The 14,666-nt window shown below is 43.7% G+C and overlaps 1 protein-coding gene across 3 annotated transcripts in view; it reads left to right on the top strand.

The window, feature by feature from the left end:
- Window positions 1-13,295, top strand: part of GCLC (glutamate-cysteine ligase catalytic subunit) — a 45,323-nt gene extending 32,028 nt beyond the window's left edge. For 2 of the 3 annotated variants that reach the window (XM_087438724.1, XM_004424011.2), the window contains 10 exons: window positions 2,577-2,651; window positions 3,119-3,235; window positions 4,317-4,455; window positions 4,909-5,021; window positions 5,512-5,604; window positions 5,900-6,004; window positions 10,088-10,169; window positions 10,248-10,351; window positions 10,428-10,548; window positions 11,839-13,295. In XM_087438724.1, the coding sequence (XP_087294850.1) occupies window positions 2,577-2,651; window positions 3,119-3,235; window positions 4,317-4,455; window positions 4,909-5,021; window positions 5,512-5,604; window positions 5,900-6,004; window positions 10,088-10,169; window positions 10,248-10,351; window positions 10,428-10,548; window positions 11,839-12,050 (1,161 nt within the window). In that variant the 3' untranslated portion in view covers window positions 12,051-13,295. The remainder of the gene's footprint in view (window positions 1-2,576; window positions 2,652-3,118; window positions 3,236-4,316; window positions 4,456-4,908; window positions 5,022-5,511; window positions 5,605-5,899; window positions 6,005-10,087; window positions 10,170-10,247; window positions 10,352-10,427; window positions 10,549-11,838) is intronic. The other variant, XM_087438726.1, reaches the window with a different exon arrangement.
- Window positions 13,296-14,666: the final 1,371 nt, after the last annotated feature.

The following is a 14,666-nucleotide window of genomic DNA, read 5'->3' as shown; positions in this document are numbered from 1 at the left end:
GTGTTGGTGCTCGCCCGGGATCCGAACCCGGGCCGCCAGCTGTGGAGTGCGTGCACTTAACTGCTAAGCCACGGGGCCGGCCCATCAAGGTGACTTTTTAAGGTTAACGGAAGACTTATTGTACAAAACAAAAAGCTTTTAACCACATTCAAATTCTCGACTCTTGGGGAGCCTTTCAGGAATCATTTAAGTTCATGTCATGTTGTAAGAGGTGTCCCCGCCCCTAAAGAAAATCATGTGGCTTCAAAACTGGGTTCTAGATGAATTCTAGAGTAGATATTTAGGTTTCTAACATCTATTTTTCGTACTTTTCCCCCCTCTCATCAGTTTCCTTAGTGACATTGCTTTTCTTTACATTCTTCAAAAGGGCACCAGAAGCCAAAACTGTCCTTATATTCATGTGTTTTTAAGGTGTAAGAACTTTTTTTTCCCCTTCCCCGACTAAAGCCATCCTCCACAGTGACGTTCTGTTTGGCTTGGCGATGGCTCCGTCAGCTCTCGAGTAAGGAAACTGGTTACTAAATATCTTCGGAAAAACTAAGTCACTTACCTATTGTAACTCAGTTGTTGAATTCCAGGTGCTAATTTTCTTAAGCGTACTTCTCTCGAGTTGACTTTTCCAGGATTTACCTGTGAATTGTCCAGTATGTACTAGGCCATCAAAGAGAAGCCAATCAAAAAACTGAAAAGAAAAAATGCCTGTCACAGTGTCTTCTTAAAAACAAAATTAACAGACAAACTGAAATACCTGAGAGTCATGAGAAAGGACTTAAACTCAGATGCATGTTCAAAAGAAGTGGTCAGAACGTGTGAGGAACATTATGGTATTTTTAATCCCAATCCATATAAATTTGGCCTTTAGGGTCACAGTTTTTCAAGAATCTTACCATTTTATAAAAATGAAACTTATCTCTGCCCCTATGTTCTCCTTAGCACACTCTTTCCTTCAAGATACTGTCTTCGCTTAGTAAGTACTTATTAAGCGCTGAGCAGGTGTCAGACTGTGTTCTCACACGTGGGGTAGAGACCAGGGAGGCAGATCCTGCCCTCCTGGAGCTGAGGCGGTGTCAACACCCCTCTCTTCCCATTCAGTCCTCACCCCCGCACAGACTGATGTCTGAGTCCCCACTCTGCAAAAACTGCCCTTGTTCTGGCTATCAGTGACCAAATTGCCAATCCTTCTCAATCTTGATCTGTTTTAACCTCTTAGTCCTTGATGTCCATGACACAGCTCTTCTCCAGGTTGAATTAATTTGTAATGGCTGGTTAATTATCTTTATATTTTAATTAAAATGTAGCACTGTCTTAATCATTAATGTAGAAATGATAGGAAGGTCAGGATGTGATAAATTATCTAAATAATTCTTGGCTGTAGTTAGTCACCACAGGGACGTGAAATGCTGTTATAACTCAGCAGGCAAACTTTCCAGTCTCCAACAGAAGTTCTCTGCTGATTAAAAAAAAAAAAACAACAAAGTTGAGACCTGGCAAAAACTATTGGAACTAACAGGCTGGGATTGTAACAATAAACATATTCATGCAGCTGCTATTTCGAGCATTAAGCACTTAAATTATTTCCTGCACCAACACTCAGTTCAAACCGTTACTGTTAGATGACAAGAACAGGAAATTAGAACCTTCCCAATTTGCAGTTAATACAGATGTGCTAACACAGCCACCATTTGTGTTCCTTGCCCCCTCCACCACTCCCCACCCCAAAGAAGGCAGGACTTTTTTGTGGTTTCTTGTGGGTAATTGTTTTTAGAGGATGTGTACTAATCAATTGTGTGATCTTTTTCTCTGCCTAACTCTTAAATGACCCCTTCCGTGCAGGCTTCCTGGGTGATCTGCCCATCTTCAGGGCATCATCTGAGCCCACTCCCCAAACCCAGCCACTTAAGGGGCTTCTTTGTCTGTTCCTTGGCCCACGGGGTCATGGTGCCTCTTCTTCCTGTCTGTCCGAGGAACACCTGAGCCAAAACCTAACTCACACCCTCACTGTCTATACCCCACTGGTCCCCAGAGCCTGCTGCTTTGACTCCGCTGGGCCTCTTCCCACGAGCCCTCCTCAGTTTTTTCCTTGACAGTTATGGTGTTTTAACTCCTCTCCTTCCTCCAGGCTTGCCCCCTTCCAAGCCGTTCCCCATACTGTCCCCAGTGAACTTTGAAACCCATCATTCACATCTCCAAATCCCTTTTGTACAAAAATTTATATAACCCCTCAGTTAGCTGCAGAGAATGGGAAGCTGTACGAGGAAATGAGCCAGTAGAAGAGGAAACGCCTTGTTGAACTTCGCTGTTTATCTAATGTCTTATTTTTCTTTCCTGGCTTCTTAATCTTATTTAACTTAGGAACATGGTTATTTATATTAGTCGTGAACATGATTAAGTAACATTTTCTAGCAAAATTCATCCAAGACAGCTTTTAAACAAAATTCCTGTGTTAATGTCATCAATGGCATGATCATTCCATACCATGCCCCCCACCTTCTCTAACTGTCTTCCTTCTCAGACTTGACTCTTTGGGGAGGATGTTAAGAGTTTTCTGTTGTTAATAACTTGCAATTCTTAAACAGGTAACGTTCCAAGCCTGCAGCATATCTGAGGCCAGATATCTTTATGATCAGTTGGCCACGATCTGCCCAATTGTCGTAAGTAGAAGTTGCATCTTATTTTAAATACTTCTTTGTATAAAATAAAGACCGCGTGTGCAAAATTTGCTGACGGCGTGCTATTGCAGTCCAGTTAAGACTCCCTTCAGAAATGAGCTAACCCAGATGGTATGCAGATTAGAGCTAACAAACTGAGTCTAGGCTGTGGAAGTAGACTGTTGCTAATAAGACATTTATGTGTTCAAGTGTCACATTTGAGAGTAGCCATTTTCCCTCTCCCCTCCTTCCTATCCTCACATGACGGAGGATGATTTAAATGAATCAGATCCCAGGATTGGAGTCCCTTCTGGTGCATTTCACCGGGAGAAAGCAGGCAGAGACAGACATCGGAGACCTCGGTGTGGGTCATACATGCTGATTCTTCTTGGCCAGAGAGAACTGCATGGAGCTGTTTTTAGCATGTCGGTGACACTGAGCCTGCAGTGCTGACTTCCGTTTGTTTCTAGATGGCTTTGAGTGCTGCGTCTCCTTTCTACCGAGGCTACGTGTCAGACATTGACTGTCGCTGGGGCGTGATTTCCGCGTCTGTAGATGACAGAACTCGGGAGGAGAGAGGACTGGAGGTGGGAATCACTTTCCTTAATAGCCTTTTGCAATCGAGCAGGTGAAATGGGGTTTCTATAACTGCTTGCAATTTTGAAGTCGCCCTTAAATTTTTATTTTGAGTGGGTTAGTCACATGGGAAGAAATTCACAGGTTATAAACATTCCCTTGTTTCTGGTCTTTGGCTCCATAGTGTTTGTTTTGGAGTGAATATGTGGGAAATGTGATTTGGTTTGGGTGGGGAGTTAATTTTCATCATTTGTCGAAATCTGTATTTGTTTTTTATTTTAAAATTAGCAGTGCAGTTTTTCTAAATTTTGGAAGTCAGTGCTGATGGCTGTTTTTACCAAGAGGCTTTTTGGCTCTACCTGAGTGATTTGTATAGGATGCTTTCTGCTGTGGAACATGTCATCTGTCATCAAAGATTCTTTTGCTCTGTATAAAGGGTTAGGTTTTGCTGAAGAAGGGTGGGTTTGTGCCTCCCGTGTGCATGTTGGGCTGTGACCCTGCATCTCTCCACCCAGAGTGTGCATCAGGACCACCATGGAGACCTTTAAACAGTAGACACCCAGGCCTGTCCTCTACCTAGTAGTCACCTCCAGGTGTTTTCTAAAGGAGTTCCCACAAGTAATTCCGATGTTCTCAACCAGGACGGTGCTCCTACTGCTGGGGTCTTTATGGGATTGTTCATAAATTGGTGAACATGCTTTCTAAGTAGAAATACACTTTAAAGGAGAAATAATTTTGATAGCTTTGTTTTATATTATAGGCTTAATTTTTTGCTTTCAACCTTGGCATTTATTTTCCTAGCCTAATAAGAATGAAGGCGATCTGCTTTAAAAAAGAAAAAAAGTGTATATTTAAATCATACCAGAAAAAAGGCTACTTAAAAAGGCTACTTGCCTCTAGGCTTTTTAAATATAATTTTCCCTAACAATACTTTTCAGGGTTAACTTGTTTTCAGGGTCTATGTTAAGGTTGGACATTTTTATGTAATTATTCTATTTAAAAATATATAGTATTTTAATATAATTACTTGGGGCATTAGTTTATTTCCAGATCATTTTATATGGCATTCATTCATATTTTTTTCGATTTTAGCCACTGAAGAAAAACAACTATAGGATTAGTAAATCCCGGTATGATTCCATAGACAGTTATTTATCTGAGTGTGGTGAGAAGTATAATGACATTGACTTAACAATAGATAAAGAAATCTACCAACAACTGTTGCGAGAAGGTAAGCTTCCGTTCCATTTTTCTGGATTTGATTGTACGCCTTTAGTTCTTCAAAACTCTTTTAAACTTGTTTGCTGACTCCTGGTCTGGTTTCTATTTTTAGTGTACAGTCTCTGACTTTTCTTATGAGGCTGCTTGTTCCTCAAGTTTCAAGTTCCAGATACTTGCGAGGTCTTCTTGACTTTCAGCAAAAGGAACTTACTTCAGACGTCTGTGTGGGGTACACACCAGTGCCCCAGTAGGCATTGTGCAAGTAGCAGATAAAACTCAGACACTTCCCCAAGGTCCATAGGCTAAAATCTTGGGCGACACGAGAATCCTGAACGATCCTGCCATTCCCTAAGCTTCCAGATACCCTGCTTCAAACTTCCTGAGCGGGCCTCTCTTCTTACTGGGCTTAGAGAGCAGTGGCGTCTCGAGCTTTGAAGTGAGTCCCTGTGCCCTCTCTTTGCAGGCATTGACCATCTGCTGGCCCAGCATGTTGCTCATCTCTTCATTAGAGACCCACTGACGCTGTTTGAAGAGAAAATACACCTGGATGATGCCAATGAGTCTGACCATTTCGAGGTACCTCCTCTGTTTCACATGCGTGTCCCGGCACTAACCACGGTGGAGGCAGTTGTCTGGCTGTGGGGAGTTGGTGACCAGAGGAATCTCATTACCCAGTGCAGTGCAGAACTAAGAACAATTTTAGATTGGTCTAAAGTACCTCTGTTTTATCATTCTCACTGGTTATATCTCTGATTCTGAATTTTTTGTTCAGTATTTTCTCCTGTTTGTGTAATGCTGAAAAATTCAGACATGCTGCCCAAAAAGAACATGGCCGGTCATCTCAGCGCTCCTGACCTGTCGCCCAGCTTTTGTCAGACACTCGCTGTTGTTTTCCTAGCAGGTCACGCTCCAAGAAAATCTTAAATTGTACCTTTTCGTATTTGTAAACTGACGAGAATTTTGTATGCAGAGTCAACAGTCTTCTTCCCTTATTACATATCAAATCATCTTAATGTTTTCCTGGACATGTGGAAAGTTGGTTTTATTCTCTGCTTTTTTCTTATAGAATATTCAGTCCACAAATTGGCAGACAATGAGATTTAAGCCCCCTCCTCCAAACTCAGATATTGGATGGAGAGTAGAATTCCGACCCATGGAGGTAAGACACATATGGCAGAAGTGGCTCGAATGCCCCCGTCCTCTGACTGCCCATCACTCTTCTGAAGCTCTCATCAGAGGCTCTTAGATCCGGCGTGTGCATGTTAAAGCAGGTCCAGATGCTAAGGAGGATTGGTTTCTGAGGGTAGATTGTGGGCAGAGGGTTTCCAGACCCAGACAGGGAATTGGGAGGTGGCTTGGGAGTGACAGGACCCACGGAGGGGCCTGTTGGGGAAGAGCACGTCTGTGCGCTTGGTCTGGGCTGGCCTAACCTCTCCGGGCTCCTGCTTGTCCAGGTTCAGTTGACGGACTTTGAGAACTCTGCGTACGTGGTGTTCGTGGTACTGCTTACCAGAGTGATCCTTTCGTACAAGCTGGATTTTCTCATCCCGCTGTCAAAGGTGAGAATACGTTTCAGTATAATGGTGGGTCTAGATGACTGTAGATTACTATCTATTGCTCATTTATATACAACCTTTATTTCAAATCTGACTTCATTCAGAATTGCTCACCCTTCAGAATAAAACACTTCTCCCTCTACCTTATTCTTTTTTTTTTATTTTGAACCTGAGCTTATACCATAGATTTTGGTACTGCTTTGGTGGAGACTCCTGGAAAAAAACCAAAAGTGGTAATAGTGGCTCCTTTCTCAGCCCATTTGAAAGAGATTCGGGATTGCATTTGAAGAATCACTTTATTTCTAGAGGCTTTCGATTCAAGATGATGGCTGGAGTAAGTCCCACAAATTGATTTTGTCCTCTCAAAAATCCCATTTTGGTTATGATATTAAAATTGGGATGGGAGGGGAATGTAGGGAAAGGTCACTTCAGTGGAACAGAGCTGGAGATGTTTCTGGAGAATGTAGATGGCATTAGACTATCAGAAAAACAAATCAGTTAATCAGCCCATCCCAAAAAAACCAAAAAAGCTTTAGAAGCATTTCCCAGCAGAGCCTTGGACCAATTCCAGGCTGTGAGGCAGCAAAGCTGTGGTCGTGGGGCAGTAGCCAAGTCAGTCAAGGCCTTTGATTCCTGGTCCCGGGGGTCTCTTGGCACTGGGAGTGGCTGGAAAGGCTGCTAGGCAGAGAGAAGGGTCTGCTGGGGTTTTAGGGCCAGAGAACGGAGAAGTAGAGCGGCGCTGTGGCGAGAAACATGGACGGAGAATAAACCTGCCCAGCCCAGCACCTGCCCCCAAGACACCTCGCTCCCTGCTCCCTCCCCGAGGGGCTTCTCCAGCCTGCAACGTCCCCCCACACCCTGAAGGAAGTCTGGCTGTCAGCTTGTCCCTGCCTGCTCATCACCCCCCCACCACCACCAGAGGTAACCCACAGAATTCTGTGGGCCCGAGTGACTCGTGGGGGCTTGCCTGCCGGGGAGGTCAGCCCACCTGAGGCAGAGTCCGTGTCAGCTCCAGTCTCAGCTTCTATTTACAAATGGGAGTAGATGTCTGCAAGTCAACAGAAAATGGAGAATATTTAGCCTTAACGAGAAGGTCCCAGCTGGGCCTGCAGAGTATATTATCCTCAGGGGAACACCATTAATTCAAGAAACTGGAAAGATTTCTTAAATTCTAATTAGTGCCCTTGAAGAAGTTATAGAGAAGGCTTGCATCCATAAAATAAACAAGCACTAAGGAGCGTTTGAAGACTAGGAGCTCTTAGAAACCAAGAACATGGTAGCCACACTTAAAACTGTGTACTCACCAGTAGAGCACATATTGTTAAAAATCACAGTTACTGATTTAGGAAACCAAATTGAGATTCATCCCAGCAGGATGGCAAAGAAATGGAAAAAACGGAAAAACTGAAGCATGGGAAATACTCTGGAAAGTTCAGTGTGTATGTAATAATTTAGAAGAGGAGAATGGTCTATATAAGAGATATGAGAGATGATAATCTAAGAAATAATAGATGGAATTTTGCCTGAGTGAAGAGTCCATTGAGGATGAGATAAATATTTATAGAAGAACTCAAATCTAGGAATTTCTGAATCTCAAAGAGAAAAATCAACAGTCCAGATAGGAGAGAAACTTAGGATAGCCGCCAGGAGGGAAAAATCAAGTGATGCCACTTCTCATCTAAACATAGAGTGCTAAAAGAGAGGGAGAAAAGCCTACAGAATCCTGAGGGGTCGAGAGTTACGACCACAGAATCCTCTTCCCAGCCAAACTAGTCTTTAAATTCCAGGTGATTCTAACAAAACTTAATTAAGTTAGGCTAAAAGGATGCCACAGCAGTCTCAGCCACAGCAAGGGGACAGTGGAAGGAGACAGATGGCAGATACTCTAGTTAAATGTTTGACATTAAAGAGAGAATTTCAACACTAGTTTAAAAGTAAGCAAAACTACTAATGGTATAGAAATAGCATGTTGCTTCTAACCTGCTAGCTAAAAGAGGTGGGAAAAGAACAAAGAACTTTCCAGTGCCACAGAGTGGGTGTGGGGCCCAGGGCGTGGTGCGACAGTGTAGCCAGAGAACATAACATGGTAAAATCAGATGCAAACACATTTGAATAGGCTAAACTTTCCTGTTCAGAAGCTAAAACATGATATAAAATAGCAACAGAAGGGTATATGTTGTTTACATAAGACATACCTAAAACAAGGACAGATGTGGAAAATCCAGAGCTACGCGATGACCTTTTACGATAGCAGGAGTGACAAGGTAATAACAAACAGAATAAAACGAGATCAAATGTTGCATGAGACGGAGAAAGCAGTCTCATCCCCTCTTCCAGGATGATGTCAGAGCTGTGCTACTTTTTGTCAAGTGCAGCAAACGCTTCTCAGAAGCACAAGCAGAAGAACCTAGAGGCCCGGCCGTGTAGGGCGAGATACGGCTGTGGCGTGAGGACTAAATTCATGAATCACTCGTACCACTTACTCACCAGCTTTGTAACCTGGGCGAGTTACTCATCCTCTCAGGGCCTCGGTTGGCGCTTGTGGATGGGGATAAGTGGGCTGTCGTACGGCCACGTGGGATTCAGGGAGGTAAGTCACCGAGAGACCTTGCGTGTCACTCAGGAACTGACAGCTCATATGATCAAAGGCTCAGAGGCCACGGGGGAATTAGATGACCCGGGTGGTACACTTGGTCTTGGAGCCCACATCACGATCTCACACCACAGCCTGTCTTTTTTCAAATGCTCCAAAGGAGATTTACAAAAGTTAAGAGAAATCGTCTCTTCTCAAAAGTAGACGCCACACAGGCTGCGTTCCCACCAAAATTCAACAAAAAGATGTTCAAGAGAAATTTAACTATTGGAAATTTAAAGTAGTTTTCCTAATAGGTTCTAGATTAAGTCGACTAGAATTACAGATTATGTAGGAAAGTGAATGGCAGTGGGATGCTGGCAAAGCTGGTCTCTAAGGGAAAATCATCTAAATGCTTTAACAGAAAGATTGAAAATAAACCTCAGCAGTGAAATTGAGAATCTAAAGAGCAATAGTAAAATATACTTTTAGAAAGGAATTCATAGAAGCAGAAATTGAAATAAAACCAGTGATATTTATGAACTTTGTCAAGACTAAGAAAAAGCATATTGGAAATGAAAACAAAGATATTCCTAGCCATGGTGGAATTTTAGACTATTATTTGAATATGCTCCTAGAAGTGTCTAGATTATTGAGGTCATGTGTGTCTTTAAAGAAAACAAAACAACAACAAAAGGAATTGAGTATGGGGGAAAAGTAAGTAATCAAAGACTTTATACCGTCATCCCACTTAATGTGACCTCCTAACTTGTTTCTGTTCTGTGTATTGAAATTCCCCTGAGATTTCATTATAGGAAATATGGGACTCCTGCTAAAAAGTTTTAAAAGCTCTACTTGGAGGGTCTTAAAAAGTGACTGGAGAAATGGAGAATTCACAAATCAAGAGGAGGTTTTTGGCCTCGTGAATGAGTCCACATGGCCAGAGCCACCACATAGGCAAACGGCAGTGGGTGGTGACCCTCTGCTCGGAGGGCTAGCCTTATTCCAGATCTGACAGCCTGCTGACTCTTTCCTTTTCCTCACCACAGTGAGGCAGCGAAACCCCAGAGGAGGGAGGGCAGAGCACGGAACTAGAAGGCAGGAGAACTGGGTCCCCTGACTGGGTTCTCTGCCTTTCCGTACCTGGGATCTTGGGTGAGTCGCTGTGCTGTGTAAAGGGAACCAGCCACCTGTCCTCCATAGATTCTTGCAAGGTTCAGTCACAAAGGTGCTTTGAAATGTGGATGGCCTCCATGGATATAAGTTGTTGTTTTGTAAGGTAAGCTTCTCTTAGAATTCCCCCATTGTTATTGACAAGCACATGCCAATCTGTAGTTGAGTGACACCGGCCCCACATACAAGTAAAAAGTCTGTTCTTCCAACCAGAAGGTATTGGAGGGGCAAGTAGGATTCTTAAGGGAGTGAGTGCTAACTGCAGAAGCAAGGAAGGCGCTATAACTTCTGTGTTTGGTCAAGAATGTTTTGACTGAGCCATGATTATTTTTCTCCCTCAGGTTGACGAAAACATGAAAGTTGCACAGAAACGCGATGCTGTTTTGTGGGGAATGTTTTATTTCAGGAAAGATATTTGCAAAGGTATTACATTCTCTGGGATTTCGAGGGTCACTTTAGGCTACAAGCAGCTGCTAAAGCTCCTTGCACTCTTCTCCGCAGGGGGCAACGCTGTGGTGGATGGCTGTGGGAAGGCCCAGAACAGCACAGAGCTGGCCACGGAGGAGTACAGCCTGATGAGCGTAGACACCATCATCAACGGGAAGGTAGGGGCCCTGTACCGCGCACCTCCCCGCTTACGCCAGTGGGCAGGGAGCTGATGATGCATCCTGCTTCTTGTAGGAAGGTGTGTTTCCTGGGCTGATCCCGATTCTGAACTCTTACCTTGAAAACATGGAAGTGGATGTAGACACCAGATGTAGTATTCTGAACTACCTAAAGCTGATTAAGAAGAGAGCATCTGGTATGGTATCATTTGCTTTTCTTTTAAAAAAACAAAAAAACTCTTCATGTAGGCAGACCCTCACCATCTTACAACATTCAGTTTCTTAAAGTAGTCTTTTAAAGTATGCCGTATTGGGCCGGCCCCGTGGCTTAGCGGTTAAGTGCGTGCGCTCCGCTGCTGGCGGCCCGGGTTCGGATCCCGGGCGCGCACCGACACACCACTTCTCCAGCCATGCTGAGGCCGCATCCCACATACAGCAACTAGAAGGATGTGCAGCTGTGACGTACAACTATCTACTGGGGCTTTGGGGAAAAAAATAAATAAAATTGTAGAAAAAAAAGTAATAATAAAGTATGCTGTATTTGATCAGTGCACGCGCTGCACATCTGACATCCTTGCACTTGAGCACCCCCTGGTAATCTTGGACACTCACAGTTTAATTAGCAGTGCTTTTTTCTTACTGGTTCCTCAGTAGTGGTGCACCTTTAAGTTAGTGGCATCTTAGACGATGAAATAGAGTATCTGGCTGGCCTATTTGTCATTTGTGTCTGGCTGTGTTCGTTGTGCATCATTGTGGGTTCTTTGTAGAGGGCCAGGTAACTCTATAGGTTAGATAAGCGACACAGCTAGGGTGTCTGGGTCTTCAGCCTGCCGCCACATGGTGAGCACCCTAAGAACGCCCTTCTTGGTTGGCTTTGAGGAGATCTCATTGACCTTGCCTAACAAGTGCCCGGCACAGGGAGCTGGCAGCTGCGAGTAAGGGTGACAGTAATGGTGGGAATGGCATCTGGGTTTCATCTGGGGCTTCTGTAAACTTCCTGGAGTCACAAAGAACATCCCCCCAATTTCTCTCTTCACTCTATGTATTATTCTTGATTCTTTCCTTGTCTTTGATCCAAGTTTGCTCTGGGAAACTCGGGACCCTCCCGTTCTCTGAGGCAGTCTCCTGCCACGAGCACATGTAGCCTTAGCCCTCTGGCCCAATGGGAGCACCCGTGCTCTAGCGCACACGTGTTGGCTCCTGTTTCTTGAGAGCTGGCAGTGTCAGTGTGTGGGTAGCATCTAGCAGGTACCATAGCAACGGGATGTGTGTGTTCTAGTTGCCTGCCTGCAACCTAAAATTCTTCCCCAGGAGGAATTCTTCAAACTCTATGAAAAATATGTTGTTCCCAACCCCTGCCATGTGGCTACACCAAAAGGTCATACTGATTTTTTCTCCGGACTGTGTTTATACTGGCCACGAAATGTCAACTTATTTTTAAAAAGCACTACTATAAACTTACATTGCCTTAAAATACTTTTCTTCAGGAGAACTAATGACAGTCGCCAGATGGATGAGGGAGTTTATCGCGAACCATCCTGACTACAAGCAAGACAGTGTAATAACTGATGAAATGAACTATAGCCTTATTTCAAAGTGTAACGAAATTGCAAATGAATTATGTGAATGCCCCGAGTTACTTGGACCAGCATTCAGGAAAGTAAAATACAGTGGAAGTAAAACTGAGTCTTCCAACTAGACCTTGTGCAGAGGGACGACTGCATTACTGTCCCATCGAGGCACTGACTGCAGTACTCCAGCCCTGCGCGTGGTGTGAAGACCAAATCATAGAACCGCACTGTGTCCTGAGCCCATCGGCCAGATGGGTTTAGAGGCTGCCTTCAGTAGGTGAACCTAGAGTTTATACAGCGTACATGTACATAGTAAAGTATTTTTATGATTAACAGTGTATTTTAATAACATTGTATCTAAAGTCATCGTGAACTGGCATGTACATTTTTCACTTCTTAACTCTGGAACAACTACTGTCTAAACAGTTTTGTAAATGTAACGTACTGGTCATTGTACTAGACCTGCATTCCAGAGTTGACAATGTTGACTGTAAATTTTTGTTTTTTTTTAAAGACTTTACCTGGGACCTGATTCACCGAAATTGATCGCTTCATTATAAAACCAGTCTGTCTTACTGACTTTCTCTGAGTCATCTCCTTTCTTGCGTACATAGAACCACTATGCCTCCTCCAAGGCGCTCCTAGGGTGAGCTTGGGTTTCTGGCACCTTATCGATGATGTTTCTTTGCAATCGGAACAGCTCACCCCTTGGTCCCCCTGCCCCAAGCTTTCACCACTAAATAAAACCCATGAACTGATGGCTGTTATAGAAGGTATTTTCCTTATTTATTTGTTATGAATTTGCTGATTCAGGCATTAAGTTTAAAGACAACTCCGTATTACCCCAAATTCTCATGTACTGATTATTGGGGGTGATAATTTTTTAACTAAGAAAGGGGAGAGTCGTTTTTCCTCCTGTACCTACCCAGAGTAATGGTACCAGCTCTTCTGTTGAGGCCCCTGTATACTGAAATTTCCAAATCAAATGCAGTTGCTATAGTTTTTGTTTTGTTACTTTTTTCCTAGTTTCCAGTGAGCATATTGACAGACGTTCTTCTAAAAGCCATTCAGTCTAAATTTTACCTGGGAATATTCTACCTAGAGCTCACCTTCCCTATGAAACTCATAAATAAATCATGATGTGCACTAAGTTTTGTGAATCAGGACCCTAAATGTGTAATTGTAAATAATTTAAGTTTCACATGATTGTTAGAGCTTTATGTTGAAGTTTTTTTTTCCCCAGTTAGTTAAAAGTCTTAACTGCTTCTGAAATAAATATGTATAGTAGATTATGCAAACCTTTACAGGTATAAATATTTAAACTATAATGCTAATTTTAAGAAATTGCAATAAAGCTGCTTCAGTTAAGCCTGTTTATGTGTAAATACTCGGGTTTGTGCTATATTTCATACATGCATTTTGGAAGATTAAAGAAAGCCCGTTTTTCATTTGCAATTTGTGTAAATCAGGTTGTAAAAAGGCAGATAAACTAAAATGTTTGTGGTGTGAGGAAATAAAAGAATGGAATTAGCATTCTGAAAACTCCTGAGTGTGTGAGTCCTACAACTGTATGGTTGGTGGTGGGGTTCGTTTTTTTAATTAGCCCAGATGTTCCCAGAAATTACTTCTACGCTGCAATCCCCAGATGTTTTTAGAAAGAAGCATAGTGATGAGAAGATGCTGCGTCTCCCTTGGTGGCTGTCCTCCCCTGTGGGGAGGCGAGGGACTGCGTGTGGCTGAAATGACCAGTGGGCCACTGGAAGGGAATTCTTTTACTCCTACCTTCTGCTGCACTTTCAGTGGTCACGATGCGTGTTGAGTGACTGCGTGCTGTGGCACACTGAGCTGGAGACGTTAGACTGAAGCCACACGGCCTGCAGAGGGCGGCTTCAACCCTTGTCTTTGGATTGGCATCTCCCTCCTACTCCTCAGCACCCAGTCCACATAATACTGTTCTCATCCCGTCAGCCCACTTTCTAGAGCTCCGGGGGCTTTCTCTGAATGATCCTAGGGCAGTGCTTGTCAAACTAACCTGCATACAGATCTCTGGAGGGGCTTATTAAAGTGCACGTCCTGGCTCGGTGGGTGTGGGGTGGGCCTACGGTTCTGCATTTCTGACAAGCTCCCAGGTGGTCGTGATGCTGCTGGTGTGTGGGCCACATTGAGTAGCAAGGACTTAGAGCACTTTCTTTACCTCAGTTATAGGCAAATCAACTTTAAGTCTCAAATGACACTTTTTAATTCTGATGTGTTGTATCTAGATTTTTCTCATACTGAAAACCAGGTCATGGTACTCTGTATCCAAGACAGAAAGTAAGTACCACCTTTCATGAGCTTTACCACCTGAACACAGCTGAGAATTCGGAGTTTTAGGAACAGAACTGTAAATATTGAGATGAGCAGGAAGGGCTGTCCTTGGTGGAAATAGTTGTGGCTGAGCCCAGACTCTGACCCTGACTTAGAACACGAGGGGCTGTTACTTAACCGACTTCTAACCCCAAGTCTCGTTTCCTGCCCATCAAGCCTCCTGGATTAATAAGAGGTTTCCTCTTGGTCCAGATGCCTGTGCCCTCTGGTTCATCCCTGAGGCTGGCTGTGAGCCTTTCCAGTCAGAGATGGAGGGCGCTCGCCTTGGCCACTTCCTGAAGCACTACCTACACAGAAATTAACCAGGAGACGTGGGAATCCGGGACGCGGTGCGGGTTGGGCCACGTCTCTGGGGAGCTGATGGGAGGTTTCTCGGG

The sequence above is a fragment of the Ceratotherium simum genome, chromosome 13, assembly GCF_057802395.1.
Source record: "Ceratotherium simum simum isolate JZ-2026a chromosome 13, ASM5780239v1, whole genome shotgun sequence".
Lineage (NCBI taxonomy): Eukaryota > Metazoa > Chordata > Mammalia > Perissodactyla > Rhinocerotidae > Ceratotherium > Ceratotherium simum.
The sequence above is the reverse complement of the archived record's forward strand: the minus strand, read 5'-3'. Positions and strand labels throughout refer to the sequence as shown.